Below are 20,712 nucleotides of genomic sequence, written 5' to 3' on the forward strand. Positions count from 1 at the left end.
TGAGATAAAATTTCTTTTATAACATTTGTTTCTTTGCTTTCTGACTTAATGTACCTGCTGATAGTCAGAGGTGTCTTTCATATGGAAAGTGCTGAGTGGGATAGGGTCGGTCAAACACCTGCCTGCAGTGCTCTTCAGGGGAAAAAGGGGACAAGGAGAAATAGAATGTATTATATAAGTGTTCTTCAGTGATAGGCTCAATGGCATTTGCTTTTCTTCACCTTAAGATAGGTAATAACCTTTTTGGAGGCCACAGTGGGTTTTCTATAAAATTCAGGTACAAGGCTCGTTTTCAAGTAATCTTTGTTGAAGGAAGCTCAAAAGTCGTATTTTTTAAATTACACAACTGTCTTGCATTTCATCAACTTCAGCTTCTGTGGCTCCTGTTGTTCCATAATAAAATTGTTAGAACAGTTGTTCAGATTGTATAATCAGTTATGAGGAACATTATTTAAACCTCACAAATGTGATCACTAGTAATGCCAGTACTCCCCCATTTGCATATGCAAGTAAATTCTTTTATTATCTTAATAGTTACTCTTCTATCATCCTAATATATATAATCTCACAGATTGTTTATCTTGGCTTGTCATGAATGTGCCATCTCTGATAATACATGAGAAGTGTATTTGAGCTCTCCTGATCCTTGCCATGTATGGCACAATAAACTGCCCAAATTTGGTCAAATATTTTTAGCCACTTAGTCATATGTCTTTTAATGTGCTGCATATGTAAGCCTTTGATTCACTTAGCAACAGTATTTTTATGAGCATGTCTTGCCAGTTTTTCTTATGTATACTTGAAAAATGGGCAAGGATTGTTCGGTGTTGGGTTGTGTCACAACCAGATGGTCTGGCTTTTTTTTTTTTTTTTTTTTTTTTTTAAATAGTGCTAATCAATTTTAAGGTGCCCTTTTTTCACAGATTATGAATTTTAGAGGATTTTAAGATATATGAGTATGCAGCATATTGAAATGTAATATTAAAAGATCTCTATTTAAAAATGCTTAGGCAATTCCAAAGTTTTCTGATACAAATTTATTTTCCTTATAATAAACTGGTGAATATTATGATATACATAGGATATCAGTGGTCAGGCAAATTGGATATCCAGAAAAACTGGATATATGGCATATGTGAAATATGGCTACATTAATGTTTCTGTTAAGTGTAAACATCTGTGTTTCTTGAATTTGTTTTCCTCCTGAACTGAGTTATGATGTCTTGCATTTAGTTCCTTTTCATTTAAGTAACAAAATGCCTTGCAAAGAGAGGTGATTCTTTTCTTTCAGAGCTTATTACTAGCATATAAGCATTGTACACTGATGACAAGTGGAAGAAATTGAAGACAATATGCTTGAGTAATTCATAGTCATTATTGTTGGAGTATGTTCATAAATTATTTTATTAAAAGAATTGCTGATTTTAGGAATGGATATGACTAAAAAGGTAATTCAAAAAATCCTTTAGGAAGGCAGTTTTCAAGAGTACCTGAAAATGTAAGAAGGTTTATGAATGTTTCAATCAAGAATGTGTTTTTGTTTTTAATTGAAAAACAAATAATGCAAGCAGTGTACTGCAGTCTAGCTGCACGTTTATGGATGAACAAAGCCTTAAGTTTGTACCTAACTAAAGCAAATGGGGTCAAAGAGATGTTTGTTGGGATAATTTGTTGTGAGGGATAATTTGTTGCTGTTTTTGTTTGGCTGGTTAAATGGGGCAGCAACATATCTCCCTCACAGTGTAGCTGTTGCCTCAGCACTAATGGAGGAAAGCTTTGGGATTCATCTTGGAAGGCACAATTGCTTAAATAAGGAAATCTGAGGGTTTTTTGCCATAATAAAGCAGTATATAATTTTCAGTCTTTATTGCTGTAGAAGCATTCTGAAAAGTAAAATTTATACCTTAATTGCATTTAATTAGAGGCATAATTCTCTAGAAGGATTTAGGAGCCCAGCAGTAGAAGTTCTCATTTCAGCCCTCTGGTTATGTAGTATTGTTGATTTATTAAGCTAAAAAATTAATACCAGTCTTGTGGGGTCTAGCTGTTTTGAGTCCTTGCTGTCCTGAAATGCAGAGGGACTTTTCTCTCTGTTGCTCTGCCCTTTTAAGGGCAGCAGTATGGAAGTTGGCAAGAAAACTCACTGAGCACCCTGTGAGAAAAATACTCAAACCCAGAGAAGAAAGGCAAAATAGGAGCCAGTCAAGATGGAGATCTGGAGAACGGCAGTAGTTCTGCATCTGGGCAACACTGTTTGCTTGGTTATTAAGAGATGTGCACAAATGGTATTTTTGCAATGTCCCAAACTGATACTCAAGTAAGTTTATAAACAGCAGTGATTAATAGACTGTTAAAAGATGTATGGTGGTATAGAATACGCTGCAGTAGAAAATAGCAGGAGGGTGTTGAAATGCAATGTAGCATCCCCTTCCATACTCCTTAGTCTCAACTGCATTATAATTAAAACCATGTTACGGTATTGTTTTCCAAACTGCTCCCCATCTCTTGGTCACAACAATTCTACTTCGTGGTGTAGCTGTTTATTCAATTGTAATATCCACTCAAGTGACTGAGCTGGGCCTGGGATGGAGCGAGGGCCTGGGGGCTTTATGGAGGGAACCACTTTGTACTGGAGAACAAGGTTGCAGTGGGGATTGCAAACGGCTTCTCAGAAAACCGGAACAAATCTATCTGAGGAAATCATATTTGTTGGTTTTGTTAAGCTCTGCTTTAATTCATTTTTTTAAGGATTTTTTTACAAATCTGTAACACCTGCTGCTTTTCTCTCAAGTTCTTCCTGTCTTGCTGTCAAACCCCAACAAATAAACCCTACTCCCTCATCAGACCTGAAAATACTTACCTTTTTTCCTGAAGATGTTGCTTAAAGATGCATGGTATTGTAGAACAGCTTTCATATGAACTTATTTCTTAAATGTTTCTTTCTTTATAGGCTTGTATAGATGATAACGTAGATATGGTGAAATTTCTGGTGGAAAATGGAGCAAATATTAATCAACCAGATAATGAAGGCTGGATACCTCTACATGCAGCTGCTTCCTGTGGATATCTTGATATAGCAGAGTAAGACTTTTTCCTCTATTTTTGTAATACATGTATTTTGCTCATACATTGTTAGAGGGGCACTAGAAGCAGATGGCGTTCATAAATTGTCTTTATAGTTGCCTCTGGGACGTGTAGTGAGAGAGAATGCTTTTATATTGTGTGTTGGTTATGAAGTGTGCTGTCTGCATGACTGTGCATTGCATTTTCTCTTTCTAGCTTTCTTACATTGTATCTTAGGTAGCTGTAAGATGTAAACATTTAAGATTGTTCATGACTGTCAAATTATTTTTTAAAATTATTTTCTTCTATAGAAAGGTTGTTATGGGGGGAGGCACAGGGAGAAAGTTCAAATTTACATTTTATTAGTAGTCTCAAACAATATCCCGGGATGAGTCTATGTGTAGGAGATTAATTTTGCAATTGTATTTGCAGTCTCGAAACTTGTTTTTCAGGTGTGGTATAAAGTGGTGACTTCTGCTAATTATTTTGGCTATGGAGCAAAATCTTACAGTTGAAGTTAGATGCCTGTTATGGTACGAGTTAAAGCTTACTCAGTACTAAATTCCAGGAGTGGTTTTGTTGTTATTCTTGAAGCCTGTTGAGGGCCACTGAAGATATGCTAAAATCAAATTTTTCCAGAGGTTGTCTGTTGTAACCTGAAGTAATGATTGATTTGAGAAAATGTGTGGCATATGTTGTTCAGCATGCTGTTCTTGCAGTAAAGAAGGTAATAGTGTAGACTAAAGACCCTTTGGGTAAACACAAACTTCATTACTTCTGCTAAAGTCAGTGTGATGTCTCATCCAGTGTAAGACTTGGATAAAATACGAAGTAGCATCTTATCATGTAACTAGGTTACTGTACTAATTACAGTGGCGATAGATGGAAATTGTAAGTTTAGGGGACTGTTTACTGATGTTCTGTTCTGTGAGTTTGAGAGGTTTAATTGTTTGAATCTTAAGGGAAAGGAAAAATTCTGGAGGCTCCTGTATATCATCCTTACTGGGAAAAATTTTTTTTTTTGGTGTTCATAGAGTGAAGTGCTTTGTATATCCTTTTTCTAACTGGGACACGGTGTGACCACTAAATTCTGTAATCTGCCTTTCTACACTGTGCAGATGTTTGATGCTGTAATCTCCCTTGCATGCACGCTGGAAGTGTTTACTTGTTGGCTATACTATGACAAGAATTTCCCTACAAGCTGAGATAATATAAGCCTTTCTTCAGTTTAGTGGAGGTAAAACACCTGCCTTTTTCCCACAATAGGAAAAAGTTGGATAAATGTTCTTGGTTTGGCATTGCAGCCTAATGTAGGCAGATGTTCAGGGAAGAAAGAGCAATGTCCCTTGTCCACAAGACGGTTTTTCACTATTAACTTGAGTATCTGAAATCTATAATATTGCTGAAGACTGTCATCTGTTTTTTATTCTCTCAGACTGGGACAGGACCTGTCTGCATATTTTCTATAGATATCCTTTAAAGAAACAAGATTATTGGAGTATAATCCTGTTGGATGTGGGACATCTAAGCTGTTGGAAGAGCAGTGTTTTTAAGGTGCAAGGAGTTTTGAAGATAAGCTGTTGAAACAAATTTCCACATACAGCTGAGAAGGGTAACCTGACCTGAATGGAGCAATATTTATATCTGATGAGGCCCATAGAGTTCAGATTTTCTTCAAACTGCTTCTCCAGGAGCTCAGCTTCAAATAATTTACAAAACTGACAGCAGAATTTGCAGCTGAAGCAAAACTGGGGGAAGATGAAAGGACGATACAATAATTTACCAGAGGTTAGAAATTTGATTTTTATTTGGCCTGTGGTATGCTCTGGGTCCAGCATCTGCTTTAGTGAGGATGCATCTTTCTTGGGAAGCATGAGAATGTGTGTTTCTGTGTGTCTGTGGCTGAATCCGATATGTTTAATTTGTAGCACTAAATTTTCTGCTTCATGGAAGGAAGCTTTTAATTTGGGTAAATTATGGAACTTACAGATATAGTTCTGAAAAGATTACAGCTAATAGCTTGTCGTCTTTCTGTCCTATATGATATGGACTATGACATCTTCTGTTCATTTCCTGTTTTCTTGCAAGGTGCAAGAGAGAAGAGAGTCAGGCAATGGGTTCTGGTGTTTTCTAACTTTGTTAATGAAGGGCTGTGGAGAGTCTGACCTGTGCTTTGCTTTCTCCTCCTCCTGTGGAACTGCCTGTTGCACAGCTTTGTAGGGCTTCTCCAGTTGGAGACTCAGCAATCTGTTTCTGCTTCCTCTGCTGCCATCTTAAGTCTTCTTAGGGCTTCCTTCAGATGGAAATAGCTGGAATTTATTTCTCTTGAAATAGCACAATCTGTAAAATCTGCCAAATATGCAAATTTAGTTAATATATTGATTTTGTTTACAATGCTTATATTTTTACAATTCATAAGAAAAACATGGCATGATAGCATACTTTAATTATTTCAGGTTTTCATGTCTCAAAATCTAAAATGATGTCTAAGAAAGCGACAGAGCTAGGAGATGGAAATGCATTTCTATGTTTATAATGTAATTTAGGGACTTTCTAGCACTAAGTATGTCCTCTGTGTGTTGACTATGTTCACCTTTCAACCTTAACATTCTTCATGTATGTGTGTACATCACTTTCTAGGCTTAAAAGAGGGGGAAAGAAAGCAGAAGTTCTGTTAACATTGCATGATAACTCTTGCGTGATTCATCACTATGATTAAAGTCTATGAAATATAACTGAGATGGGGTGTGTTGGAGTTTACAGATCTGTTAATAGGATGTGAAACCTTGGTTTTGCTTTCAAAATTAAAAAAAAATAGTTTAATCATTACAAACCTCTATAGTACAATCTTTATCATAGTTTTTCTTCTCCTGATGCTCACTTGACTTCCATAGGATTATATTTGGGGTGGTTAATGTACTTTGTTATAGAGTAAGAAAGGCTTCTGTTCAGACTGCTTTTATATTTGAATCCATACACAAACAATCTCACAGTTCAGCTATTCTTTCTATGTATTCCATCCATTTGCTACTAACACCCATTTCCTATTACGTACAGTAAATAGGAATGACTGGGAGTCACTCTGGGTTAATACAGAATGGTGCCTGCCTGTTTGATCCATGCAGGAACCTTCCCATCTTTGCTGTGCTTTCACTGAACACCTGATTCTCTCTCTCTCTTTCTCTTGCTCTGTAATGTACACATTCTTCTTAAGCAGCACCTGCTGCTACTCAGCTGTTCCTGAGTGAGTGCACCCATGTGCTGGAGAACTGGGAGAAGAACAGGATATGTAGGTGGTAGGGAGCTTCTCCAGAAAAAACTCTGGATATCTCAGGGAGCCACCACTTCAGCCGAGTTTTGGTGCCGGTCCCGTGCTAATTGCTAATGGGCCGAGTGAATCTGTGGCATGGCCCGCACTCGTTGGGGTTTTTATTTTGCTCTTGCTAACTGCGCTGTCTGGCCAATGGGCTTCTCACTGCGGGTGTATTCCCTGTCCCCGTCATCCTCCACTGTGTTCACCAGTCCTATGGCATCTTCTCCCAGCAGTATCTCCCATCCCATTTCAGTTTTCTGCTCCTTTGGAACAGCCGCCTTCTCTTGAATATGCTTCCCGTCTCCTCTAAATAATGCATCTTCTAGTTTAAGAAATGTTAGTCTTGTAGAAGCCCACTTCAGGTGCAATACAGCAAGAGAAGACAGTTCACTGTGAAATAAAGTGTCAGCTGGTTGCAGATGGAGAGTTGTGCTGTAAAAGCAAAAACTCTGCCATGGAGAGCAACTGCTCCTTTTGTTTCCATTGTTGTTTCTGAGATCTGTAAATGCTGGGAGTGCTTCAGCTTACTGGAAATTCTTTGAATACTTTAATTTTAGAATTGCCTACTTAAGTTAGTGTTCATCTAGTTTATGATCATGTGAATTAGCTTACAAATAATTGTAATATGAATGTTTTAAGTTAAAATTCTTCAAAATTGCCCAAACAGGTGGATTTTGTGTAGCACGTTCTCTTTTTCTATTCTTCTCCAATTTTTTCATATAAAGAAAGCTTTACACAAAGTCTCCAATGTGTTAGTATGAATTAAAAAGTCAGCATCAAATGATATGAAAAATTATAGTTATGTGGAAACAAACTTTAATGCAGGAGGACTTCAACAGAAATTGTGTGTGTATTCTTTAAGATGGTATTTAATGGGTAGGACCCTTTAAATTTACCTCTGTATAACTATTTTAAAAATATTTGGGTGTATATAATGAATTTTTTTATCTGATCTCTTCTACAGTTTAAAAGCTTGTATATTATTTCAGTATCAGGGAATAAATTTTTAGAATGCAAAAAATGTATTAGAGGAAGAAAAATAGTGCAAAGTGGCATTTAAGAAACAGAATTCAAAAATGCATACTTTTTTATTTCTCTCTGCTTTGTATTGTACCAGATTAATGTAAAATAAATCTGAAATGGTAGAAATTTCTTTTCTGTTCAAGAATGAAAGTATGTGTTAAAAATGTATTTTCTTGTGGGCTTTATACCATGCCTAGTTGTGAGTGTGTAGTTCATGTATTTTGAAGCTAGTTTGCAAGTATTTAGAGGCTACAATATAGTTTACTACTTAAATACGAATGCTTTTTCATTTTCCCCAGAATGAATGAAGGTGCATCTTCCAGCAAGTGTAAGAAAAGCGTTTTTCAAAAAAACCTTAGAAGTCAGTGGCAGTTACACTTCTGTGCAAAAAAAACCGAGGGGGAGGGAGATGTCTCCTGAGGGAAGAATGGGGTTTTTATACCTTCATGGAGTGGGTACTACATCTGAGTAACAGTTTGCCAAATGTTGCTGTAGATACTAAAATTTCTAATGGGTTCAAAGGATGAGAAATCCACTGAGGGTGGATACATAAAAAAATACAAACACAGCATACATACATACAAATGGGATCTGGTTCAGGGAATCCATGAAAGTAGTTGGAGACTGGAAAGTTATTACAGGAAAAGTAGCATGTATTTGCCCCATTTTTACCCTCCTTGAAGATGTGCTCACTTTTGGAGACAGGCTAGATGTCAAATGGATGTTTGGTCTAACTCAGCATGGTTGCTTTTATGTTTGGGAGGCATGTTTGGTACACGTAGTTTTAGACACAGACCATAAGACTTAACACAGTTTCAAAATACACCTTTATTGTACAGGTGTTAAAGGCTGAAGCATATGATTACAGTTAGAGAGTAACTTTGTAATTTCAGAGCCTCCTCACTCAGTTCGTTTAGGAAGAGAATAGCAGCTTGACCAACTCTGCTGCTCTAAAACCCAGCTCACCCGCTTTCCTTCCTGCCCAAAGTTTCCTATGTTGTATCCCCTCCTTCCCCTAATACTTCAAGCAGACTTTAAAAGGCTTGTGTGTAACCACTGCCTTGCTGCTGACGCCCGTCTGTTTTTCCAGACTCCAGACACCTGAAAGTGAACCCAGCCAAACTAGTTTGCTGAAGCCTCAGCAAGCCATTGTCCCAGGATCTATTTTAGTAACAGTCCATTAAGACTAAATGAGTGATGATTGTCTGGTATATGGAGGAGTGAGAGACAGTCCTGCAAACCTGGAGTTGAACGCATAGATGTTTCATGATCGGTGGTTTACTTACAGCTCTAATTGCCTTGCGGGGACTGCTGTGGGTGCTGGGTGGTAGTGATTCCTGCCCGTGGTACAAGGACAGGACCAGTGCTCCTCCGGCAGCAGCTAGTAAAGGGGATTCAGTGCCGTTTCACAATATGCTTAATGCGATCTAACTTGAGACTACTGCAGAAATAGGCAGTCATTCCCTTCTCTCCTTGGTTTTCCCTCCTCCACAGGCTCTTACCCCCTCTCTTGCGTTATCTAATGATCACACAACAATGTGGGAACTCTTAGTGTAAGACTAGCCTTCAGGGGCTTTGGAGGGTTTGCTCGCTTTTGGATCAGTGAGCTGGTCTGGCTTGCCAGCAGCAGTTGGCATAGATACGCGGGTATAAAAAAAAAATTCTGTGCTGCTTTTGAGACAGGGCTTGTACCTCTGATCAGAAGCCTGGCTGTGGAGAGCTGCCTGTGCTGAGGTGGAGTCCTCTCCTTCATCTCCTACCTCATGAGTCTCAACTAGCTGGTACTGTTGAATGTTCTTCCACGATATCCGAGGGTGGTGGTGCCACAAAATATGTTTCAAAGCAGTTGCTTCTAATCCATTTCTTTCTAAGTTTTAATAACTTGATCATCTAAAGCTGTTACTTGCTGGAGTGTTTTTAATCTAAACTCTTTTGCCATAACCCATTATAATCCTAGAAGAGCAAGATATTATTTAGGCAAAGCAGACTGATAAAAATGTCAGGGATGGCTCCCATCTCCTTTAGCTTTGTTCCCAGTTATGGTTTTAACTAACTGAGTATGAAGCGATGTTATTAGTGATACATTCAGAAATGGATCTTTGGAGGATAATCAGAAGTTTGGATTTGTGAATGACAAGGTGAAGTTGGTGGTCTGATGTAAACCACATGGAGACTGGTTATGCAAACTGATACAGGGTTTGGTCTGATAGAGATGCTACAAGGTGAATGGACATTTTTGTCAGGATTCCAGATGTTACTTTATATGACACAAGGAAATGGTAGCTGGAGGAGTAGAATTAAAAAGAAGAAGCACCAAAGATGAAACTTGATACAACCCACTCATTTAATGAGAACTTCAGAAGGATATATTATAAAACAAGCCATGTGACAAAATAAAAGCAGGGAAAGAGATTTATTCTCAGCCAAAGAAGAACAGCTCTTCTAGAAGAATGACTGACTTCTTACAAGTTGACACTGGTAAAGATGCAGTGTTTGTTTTGAGAGCTGCGAAAAGGTCACTGCAGGCTTTGGGAGATTGTTTCAGTTAATTCTATTTGGTGCCTTGTTTCTTTCTGGAAGAACAGATTGGGAAAAAACGTTAATGGGAGAGAAAATATGGTAGTATGGTAGTCTCTCCCCCCCTAAACAAAGCGTGATGCTCGTTCTTTATCAGCAACATAAAAGTTCTTCCTCCTCCAAACTGTATTAGATATCTGCAAGGATAAAGCTAAATTCCATTAAACAAAATAATGGAGAAACTTGGAGAAGATCAGTGAGCTAGTATCAACTGGCATTTTCTTTTACAAAGATGTACTGTGGCAGTAGACTGTTTTCAACATGTTTTTGCTGCATATTCTGTATGTCCTAATAATAATGAAACACTAATTAAGTTGTTTAGGTTGATGGTGAAATTCCCTTTTTAAAATCATGTGATTATGTGGTAGAGTTTAATCTTTCCTGCTGTGTAGCTGTGATTTGATGTTTGGATAAAAAACAGCTGGCAGAAATACACAGTAAGATATGGTTGATGGGTTAGAGGAAATCATAGGACCTAACTGATTTGATACCTGTTTGTTCAACAGAGGCAGTCTAGGAGAGCTGGTCACTCTGGGATGCACAGTGTTCTATAGCTGCCTTCTTCAGATGGGATTACTGTGTGCATCTCCACTTGTGACCCTAAATATTTGTTAGTAAGTATATTGGGTTTCTGTTGTTCTAAAGGTAAATCTACTAGACCTTTCAGTTCAAAGATAGCTTCTTCAGGGACATATGATTTAGTGGAATGTATCTTTTTTTCTTTTAATATATTTTAGCAGTTCATTGCATCTAATGAAAAGTCAAGGGACTGATGCCCAGTGTAAAGCTCAGAGCACTCTAATTTTTGGCTGAAAAAAGAATTTGAAAGTGCAGCACATGTCTAAAAAAACCATCCGGCTTTGAGAAGTGATGTGCATAGGAAAGATCTTACTTGTTTATCACAGAGCATTGGTTTTATTGGTATCCTGAGAACAATGTAGGGTAGATATCTTACCTGTGAATTCTGAAGTTGAATGTGATACGTATGGAAGAGAAGAACATATGGGAGAGTGATACATAGGGAAGCCTGGGAGCTTGGGTAGACTCCTGAGAAACGTAACGCATCAGGTCCTCCCTGGATGATGGCTTGTCACTGCCCATTGCCACCGATCGACTCCTGTTTTCTCGGGGTGACTGGAACATGGGAGGGCAGCTCTAGACACATGAGCAACCAGGTTTTGAATTGAGCAAGTGCTTGATAAGTATGGCACACTGTCACTTGTGGGGGCCTCAGCAACTAATTCAAAATTGCTGTTTTAGAGAGAGGTGCCGATAGATTCTTCTTAGATTGTAGAATCTGTGGAATTGTCAGTGCCATTAAATTATTTTTATATCAGGTAACTGAATAAACACTATGCTCAATATTTAATTCACAGTAAAGTTGGTTTTGAGTGTTGTTTTCTAGGAGAAAACATGGGTGTGATGTAGATTGGCACTTCTGTGCATCTCAGTTTTTATTTTCTTCCAGCTTTTACTTGAGCGTTTTTCTCTTTTGGGAGTTTGACCCTATTCTGCCACATACAGTAGACTTTCTAATGACACTAAAGCAACTTATGACCTACTTACCCTTTCTTGCAGCTGTGTCTTTTGTTGGATACGTCATTTCAGTGCAAATGATCCTAATCTGTGTGTATTTTTCTAGTCTTATCCCTGACTGAGGCAGGATAAAAGCTGCTTGAATTCTTCTGGAATCCGTGTAAATCTAGTGTGGTATCTCTAGAGACATAAGGCTGCTGTGCATTGAGAGAGAGTTATTGGGATACAATTCAGATATTAAGACATAAAAATGTAGAGTTTTTTATACACAGTAGGTATGGCAGGAAAAAAGTGTAAAAAAGGAATTAATTGAAACCTCTTGATTACAGATGAGATACTGCTTATCAAATTTGAATAAATAGAGTTTCTTTTGGAAGAAATGTGTTTTCAGGGAGGTTCAAAGTGGACTGGACAGGTAAACAACTGCTCTGAATTGCAGATTGCAACTCAGACCAAGTTCAGTACTACCCGGTGATACTAAAAGCTGCACTGTGATAGTAATGTTGCTTTGTAGAGAGATTTGGTCACTATGTTATTGCATAATATAATTACAAACCAGATAAGTTCTGTGATGTAGTGATTATATCTGTGCTAATATGTGTTTAAGCACAAGAAAAGAATTGATCTCGGTTTAAATTTTTCTGATATAAATACTAACACGTGGCTATTGGAGGAAAATATGCTTGTTAATTATTAGGTCCACACTCATGACTACCACTGAAATACAAAGCAGCAGTTAAAAATCAGAATTTGTGGTGCTACTATATCCAAATATAGCAATGCTACTCTTGGCATAAGGCAGGAGGGACAGTGAGCTAGTGGTGTGATCACCTTTTGCTGGTGAGGAATTAGCTGAGGAAGGTAGGCAGCAGCACGGTTTTCCTTCTTCCTCCTTTTCTGCCTCCATGGTGTTGTCACCTCTTCTTTTCAACCAGTGCAACTCAATCCCAAATGCTGACCTTGATGCCACTTCTGTAAATCACCACAAGTGCTTGGAGACTTGCTGCAGGAAAGCATCCTGAGCACAGAGAGTGTTGTGAGCTGGAGTTACTGTATGTACTCTTCTGCAGCTGCAACGAGATATTTTTCAAACTTAACCTTCATTTTTGTGCTAAGGGGTGCAGACTTCAAAGTAAAGGAGAGAAACACTTGTTCACAAAGTGCATAGTGAAATTAACATTTGATATACACTTTAAAAATATGTTTTGTTTCGCATTATTTCTTTCCTGCTGAAGTTTTTGCCCTGTATTCCATCCTGGCATTACCAGGCTCCGGATCTTTTTTTTTTTCTTTTTTGTAAATAGGTTATAGCATATGTTTCCCTATATAGCTTACTTCATGTTTCCTACTTTCCTCTTCTCAGTCACTGTTTACTTTCACCTAAACATTGCTCTGCCACCTCTTGTATGTCTTTATGGATACAGTAAAATATGAAGGCTTAGTTGCTTTTCGTAGGCTGCAAGTAGGAATTATTCCTGTTCCATCTTTGCACTGTTAATGTTTAGGTGGCTGCCTATGTACACATATTTCTAGATCTTATTGCTGGCTTATTTCAGAGGTTTCTTGGAACACAGGAGGACTAAGACTAACCAGGTACTGTTATCTACACTGTTTCTTCTATGCTCCTGCATACCTAGAAGGAAAACAGATGTGATTCTAGTTACTGTGCTTCCTCGGGTGTGCAAGTTGCAGTGGAGGCTAGGGACAGCCAGCTATGTGCAGAGCTCAGTGGTGTGGTGTACATTGTGGAGTGTTTGCTTCATAAACATAAATACGTTTTTCATATAGGTACAGTATTTAGAATTGATAGAAAGTGCTGTTTGCGTAGGCAGAATTTTTTTTCTCATCTCTGTGGCATACTACTTTGATAGCTTTGGGACTATTTGACAATTCTGAAGCAAGGGTGTGTGTCTGTCCAAGATGCATTTCATAACAGCTTCATAAGGAAGAATCAGAAGCTGGATTTGCTGCTGTCTGGAGGAGCTCTTGCATATTGAAGGATATAAAAAAGTCTTTTCAAACTGGTCCATAATTTAGAAAAACACATATGCTGAAATCTGGATTAGAGTGGTGAAAATTGAAAAGAAGCATCCCTTCTCATTTGCTTAAAATCATTTGGCCATTTGTTTCTCAACTGGTTTTTTTTTATTGTTGATTTGGTTTTTTTAAACACGTCTAGCTATCTGAAATTCTCAGCTTTTGTGTTCTGCAAGAGGAAATCATAAATTCACCTCAGATGTCTTGTTGATATCAACTGTTTTAAAATCATCACTCACGTATTTCAGGAGAAGTAATATCTGGTTTTGCCAAATAATCCTAATTGGCCTTATTTAACTTGGTGTTTTGTGTAGCTGCTGGCTGATGATACTGCTCATAGGGGGAGCATTCCTGTTTAGAAGTCCTGCAGCATTTTTTTTCCAAGAGAGATGTGAGTGAGAATCTTCTGGAATTTGCAAAGAAACATAACCTTAAATGTGCCTGAGTTTTATCATGATGTGATTTTAATTTAAATGCCGACACAGAATCCTGTCTTCTTGTGTCAGTCTCTATTCAGTTCTAAAAGTTTAGAAGCAGAAGGTTGAGGCACAGCAGCAACTGACAGCGTGGGATGGTGTTTTGCAGAGTGCCTGAATAAGACATCCCTATGAGTTTGACTTAATTGTTTTTCAAGTCGTTTGATTTATTCTACATCGGTCTTAAAATCATGCAGGAGAAAGTATTGTTGGCCCAATTGAATTTGTACAGTTTTGGTTCCAGTATTGAACATGGAGCCTTCATTTTCTTCTGTAAATCATAGATTCAGGAGAAAAGACAACTGCAGGGGTATCTCAGCTGTGGGGAAAGGAGGACAAGGGAAATTATGTGTAGGTTGTTGCTAAAGAGGACGAGGAGATGCCGCGTTGTGCATCTCCGCCAAATGCTTACAAGGGTTACGATATATATTTCAAAAACAGTGAAATTGTGGCTTTTATTCTTACATTTATATGGGTTTTGAATAATGTGTTTAAAAGCAAGTGTGACAGTGTGAGGGTGCATGAGAGAGTATTTGAGTATTTTGGGTACTGGCTGTTCACTCGTATTCAACCGACTGTACATTTCCTTGAAACTTGCCCACTGACACAGGACATATGTGTACTATGTACCACAACAGAATTTAGCACAATGTTATTCTAATGCTATTGTATTTGCTTCAAGTTTGTATTACTTAAGATTTTTTTAAGAAAAGAAAAAGAAAAAGGCCAGGCCTTTCTTTAATATGTTATTTTGAGAAGTGCACCTTAAAAATTCAAGAATCACAAAGAAGTTGTAATTTTATCTCTTGATATGTTGTATATGCCGGTAGGTATACCTCTGCTTGCCTGGCCTTTAAGTGTTATTTTTGCTGCAAATTTAAAGGGGAAAAAAAACCCCAAACCCCAAACCCTGACCCAAACCAAAACCACTTTTGAGAAGGGCTAGGGAGCTTGAGGTAGCATTTCTGCTTCTGGGTTAATAACAACATTGTTAAGAATTTAAATTTGAAGTGAAACTCTTCTGCGGTGAGAAGTGTTCAAGGCCAGGTTGGATGGGGCTTTCAGCAACCTGGTCTAGTGGAAGGTGTCCCTGCCCATGGCAGGGGGTGGGAACTAGATGATCTCTAAGGTCCCTTCCAACCCAAACCATTCTATCATTCTATGATTCTATGAAAATATTTAAAGAAATATTCCAAGACACTCAAGCCAATAGAAGGTCTGAAAAGGATCAGGTGTTACAGTTTCAGTGTACTTGAACTTAAAAAAAAAAAATTGGAAACAGCAATGTTAAAATTTTCTATTTTTTATTTGTTAAATGTCTCTTGAAGGTCTAATTGTTTGGCCAGATTTATTATGGATGTCTTTTTATTAGTAAATTGAATGATTTACAAAGATGTACTTTTAAAAGTGTATTGATACTTTATATTTTTAAAAAATCAGTGAAATAATTCTGAAAGGCATTTTGAAAGAAGGCAATTAAAACACACATTCCAAAGATGTGTAAGTTTTTAATTTGTTTTTACATCCCGTGGACTATGGGGCAGATTTTTTTTTCATTGTTTGTTTCCTCAAATGATGGCTTGCACAGCTGCCTGAACACCGTGACACTTTTTCTGTCTTTGGCTCCTTATTATCATTCATTTAAGACACTCATGGAATTAATTTGAATGCCACCATCTTTGTATTTAGAAAAAAACAGCTGGGTTTAGCTGAAATTGCCAGTTTCAGCTGTTGGGTGGTGGGTTGTGCTGTTGGTTAGTGCCCCCACTAGCAATTAAGCCATGTTTTCCCTGGAAGGCCACGCTGAACATTTTTATTTTAAATGTATGTGTATGTTGAACCTCTATTCAGTAACAGATTTTTTAGGAGGGTCCCTCTGCTCACATTTTAGGAGTTAGAGACTGCCGTCCAGTCTTCTAAGTAGTTGAAGGGACCTCTTGTTTTCACTAGTGAGTCTCCAGTGACCTCAGTAAGCAATTTTAATGAACCGAACCAATTCAGTGGCCACTTCTCTGCCCTGCCTTGTGTTTGCCACCCTTCTGGTGACCTTCAGGTTCAACGAGTACTTAAAGTTAATTATATCCCTAATGACTTCACAAAATTGTTTCCAGATACTGTGAAGTGGGGCAAGGTTCGAATGTAAACATATGCCCCTCTTTCTGTTGCCGAGATAAATAATATTAAAATGTTATCTGCAGCAGATCTTGTCTGCAGCTGACAAAGTTTAGTGAAGCCAAAGTTCGAGCATCTTCCAGTTTCTTAAGTTCTAAATTAAAAAATAAGACTCAAGTTTGTATATAACTGTCTTGAGAGAGAGGTGTCGTCTTCTCCGTTTACTTTGTGTCTCTACATGCATTTTGTTAATAGACTTAAAAAAAAAAAGTTAGCTGTAAGGGTTTTTTGTTGGTTTGTTTTTTTAATTCAGAGTGTAAGCCAAGTTGCTAGTTAAAATCTTTAACTTCCAGATCCTGAGCTTGGTTTTGATGTGGACTGTTTGGCTTTGTACAGTAATCTGAGAGGGTTGTTATTTATTGTTGCAGAGATACTGAGATTCCAACTCTTTATGAAAGGTATTGAAATGTATTTTTCATAAAATGATGGGAAAGAATCTGGGTTTCATAATAATTATAGAAAATAAATGTTTCATGTTTTTTTCAAGGTTGTTAACTTCAGTCTATAATAGCTATTGAGGAACTTACAGCAGTGATTCCTAAAAGACAAATTTCAAATAGAAGTATTTTTGCCTTTACAAAACAGTGGTATCACAAAGCAAACTTGTTCTTCCAGTTCTTACCCAGACTGCATAATGCTTGTCGTGGAAACATCAGGGCAAAAGTATCAGGAACGATTTTATTTTATTTTCCTGCTGTTGTCTTTCCTAGTATTCCTGGGATACTTGCAATTCTCTATACTTAGACCACAAGAGTGTCTAAAAGAGGTACCTTTAGCTCAGTATCAATACTTGAAAGTTTTAGCTCCAAAAATAAGCATGTTATGGATCAAACTACTGTTTCCTTCTCATTTATTTACATTTTGAATTAGCACCTACCAGAATATTATACAAATTACCATCAGATTTTCTGTATTACTCTTCTGTAGCTGTCTGTTGAACATGGCTGTGTTGCAGCAAGTGAATGACAAAAGACACAAATTTAAGTGCTATACCAAAAGGTTTTGTAAGTAGGTGATGGTGGGAGTCCTATATGTTTTTACTTTTCCACTACATCCATCTTTGCAAAAAGCACCTTTTTCAAGGCATGTTATTAAAGGGCATGGTTCTGGACTTTTTATTACACAGTTCCAATTTCTTTTTCACTGCACATGTGTAGCTGTATCAGTTAAATGTCAGCTGACGAAATGAAAGCTATATTATGTTTACTTGCTTTAGAAAGATGAAATTTCAAGATGAAGGTAACACCTACTTAATAAAGTAAAATGCAAACAATTATTTGCAGGTTTTTTTTTTTTCAAAACATGGATGACTTTTAAAATACACATTCATACCTACACATAATAATATGCTGTTGCATGTGAAGATTTTAGTATATGGTACCAGAATAACTGAAATGTCAAATAACCCCATATTTGAAGTCATACTGTAAGTTTTAATTAACATTTAGGTTGAAGTACAGTTTGTTTGGAAAGTAATTTTTAAAAGAAACAACAAAACCTTCTGATTTTTAGGGTTATTCTGGTCCTGGCTTCTGCTCAGCTATGCCTTACAAACTCAGAGCATCGTTTTCTTGGTCTTGTTTACCAAATCTGTTCCCTTTCTGTATGTGATGCAGAGTCAAGTTACCTACACATCTGAAATGATTGCTGTCCTTTCCCTTGGTAGTGCTAGGTTTCCTAATAAAAGCTACGATCCTGTAAGCACCAGGGTGACTTCATGCACCCTCTGAACCCTGTCATTGCTTTGCTGAAACTATTTTTACTGTAAATGAAGATAAACAAATGCATAAACTTTTTCAGGACATGGTCATCTGTTACTGAATGATGTGGAGAACAGAACAAACATGGATTTCATTAGCGGGCTTAAAACGTGTCTTTGAAATAGTTGGATTCTGAGTAATTTGGTTTATACTGGGTGTTGCTCTTTCACTGTTAATTTACTTGAGGGGATCAATATGAATTTCTTGGTGGGAGTAGCAGAGGGGAGGCCTAGTTAGAGTGGCTGAAAGAAGGTTGGGAAAGGACTGTTCTCACTTCCCTGGCGAGGAGCCTGCTGCCTTTCATCTTTCTTCTGTTTCTCCCATCCCTTTAAATCCTGTGAACTTAGGGCAGGTTCACCCATCCTTCCTTCGCTGCCCCAGGAAAACCAAAGCCCTGTAAGCACGTGCAAAGGGCAACTCAGATAACTCTACTTCTCCAGCCCTACTAATCCCCCCAGCTCTGCTGATCTGATTTTGGTCTGTAAGCAGCTTCATTTTTGGAGTCTACTTTAAAGGATCATTTGATCATGAACTTGTTGATATATCTAAATAATAACTTTCTGAAATGCTACTGTAGCCTTTGTCCATTCCTTACACTTTCTTATGCATTGCTTCTTTTATCATGTCTATAAGTTGTTGACCAGTTGACCAAATACAACCACCTCAATGAGTTATGTATTTTCCTTATAAAAGTAGCTTAATTTTTCCCTGTAGGTATTACGTGGAAACAAGTAAAACTCAGGTTTTTTAAGCATCACTTTTTCATGTCTATATTAGAAAAAACAGGTTGAAAGAAAATGAATGTTGACTTGGGATTTTTTTTATTTTAATTTTTTTTTTTTTTTGTCAGTGGTTGACTTTGGTTTGGAATCAACATTTTGACTTTGTAAGAAAGTTAGTTTCCCCACTGCTGTTTTTGCCTGTTTAGCAGACACGCCGCATAGCAATTATCTGATCTGTAACAAGGAAGGAAGACTTTGTCGCTGTTAAAACAGTACAACTGGTATTGTTGAGAAATGTTGTTACTTTGTATTAATTTTTCATTCCTGCAGAAGTTAAATCTTTAAACTGGAGAGAGATAAGAGTCACAGCAGCACTCTCTTAAGAGGAACAGTATAAAAACAGCACCGCATACCAGCATCAAAGTTAGTGGTAGCAACGGGTGATGCATATCCCAGGAGATATGGTTACACTTTTGGGAATTAATGTCCATTTTGTGATCTGTCAGTTCTTACCTCTTCTTGATGTAATTACGGGGGTTTAATAACAAGTGCTATTTAAATCATACATTGAAATATAGAAACGTATGAGAGTACTTGATGCTAAAGGCTTGAGAGGTGGGCCCGTGCAAACATCATGAAGTTCTAATGCCCAAGTGCAAGGTCCTGCGCATGCGTCAGGGTGATCCCAAGCACAAACACAGGCTGGGCGATGAGTGGATTGAGAGCAGCCCTGAGGAGAAGGACTTGGGGGTATTAGTGGGTGAAAAACTAAATATGAGCCAGCAGCGTGCATTTGCAGCCCAGAAAGCCAATCGCATCCTGGGCTGCATCGGCAGGTCAAGGGAGGGGATTCTGTCCCTCTGCTCCGCTCTGGTGAGACCCCCCCGCAGTACTGCGTCCAGCTCTGGGGTCCTCAGCACGGGAAAGACACGGACCTGCTCAAGCGCGTCCAAACGAAGGCCACAGAGATGGATGATTCAGAGGGCTGGAGCACTTCCCCTGTGAGAATAGGCTGAGAGAGTTTTTGATGTCATATGCCTGTTACCGAATGGATAACTAGTTCTTCAGGTCTGAGTATTTCCTGATTATTTTTTTTTTCGCAAATATATGGAAAGTGTAAATTAAGCTCTGCAAGGCAGGAGGTACGTTTGCAATTTTTTGCTTGTGTTGAGTCCTATCGTGGCTCAAACTGTTGAATTTGTTAGGGAAGTGGAACTGTTATGATCAGAAGGCATAAGACTGATCTGTATTGATGTTTTAATTATTGCTCATTGCCTACTTAGAAACAGACTATGTATTAAGCTGTAGGTTCTCAATAACTTTATAAGCTTATGGTTTAATACAGTGAAATAACTTATCCTTTTGTGACTTATTATTGGAATTGATCCATTTGACTTAATTGGAAATTCAGAAACAAATTCCACTGAGTCTGGTTTGTTGACTCCTGAGACAGTAGTACTTTAAGAAAACTCTTAGTGGGGTTCGAATACAGTACTGCTTCCTTTCTCCCCCTTGCCTCTTTCCCCACCAAAAGCTGACCTTATGCGTACTTAGGAGCAGAGGTGATTCTGGTTTTATTAACTTTATGAAGCTGCCTCAGAGAGCAAGAGTCATCATTCTGACAAAGTACAGAAACATAATGTGCCACTGAATTTGGAAGTTCTAGGAAGAGTGGCTTAATATGAGGGGCTCATGGCAATCGGGTGGTTTAACCCCTGTTCACCTTGTGCTTGTTTTTGTTCATCATATAACCATTTTCTTCTTTCAGTTCTTGCAAGGATGTATTTAAACATGTCAGGAGTCTTTGTGGCAAACTGAAGAGCAAACAGAGGGCTATTTGTATTAATGGGTGTTATGTGGAAAAGACAGAGGTATTCAGGGATTGTAAACAGTCATGAGGTTTTTTTACTCGTACGTAATACAGTTGTTTCTATTAATTGTATGTGTGCATGTATATACCCATTGCATATGATATCCTAGTGGCTGCTTTTTTTTTGCATCAGCTTTATTATGTCGCTTACAGTTTGTTTTTC

At 37.9% G+C, this 20,712-nt stretch overlaps 1 protein-coding gene across 2 annotated transcripts in view; it reads left to right on the top strand.

The window, feature by feature from the left end:
* PPP1R12A (protein phosphatase 1 regulatory subunit 12A) overlaps positions 1 to 20,712 on the top strand; it is a 126,979-nt gene that overhangs the window by 48,112 nt on the left and 58,155 nt on the right. For both annotated transcript variants that reach the window (XR_008233169.1, XM_052774673.1), the window contains exon 2: positions 2,951 to 3,081. Coding sequence is in view for 1 of the 2 variants with exons in the window: in XM_052774673.1 (XP_052630633.1) it covers positions 2,951 to 3,081 (131 nt within the window). In the remaining variant the exon portion in view is untranslated. The remainder of the gene's footprint in view (positions 1 to 2,950; positions 3,082 to 20,712) is intronic.

The sequence above is a fragment of the Harpia harpyja genome, chromosome 23, assembly GCF_026419915.1.
Source record: "Harpia harpyja isolate bHarHar1 chromosome 23, bHarHar1 primary haplotype, whole genome shotgun sequence".
In the NCBI taxonomy this organism is placed as follows: domain Eukaryota; kingdom Metazoa; phylum Chordata; class Aves; order Accipitriformes; family Accipitridae; genus Harpia; species Harpia harpyja.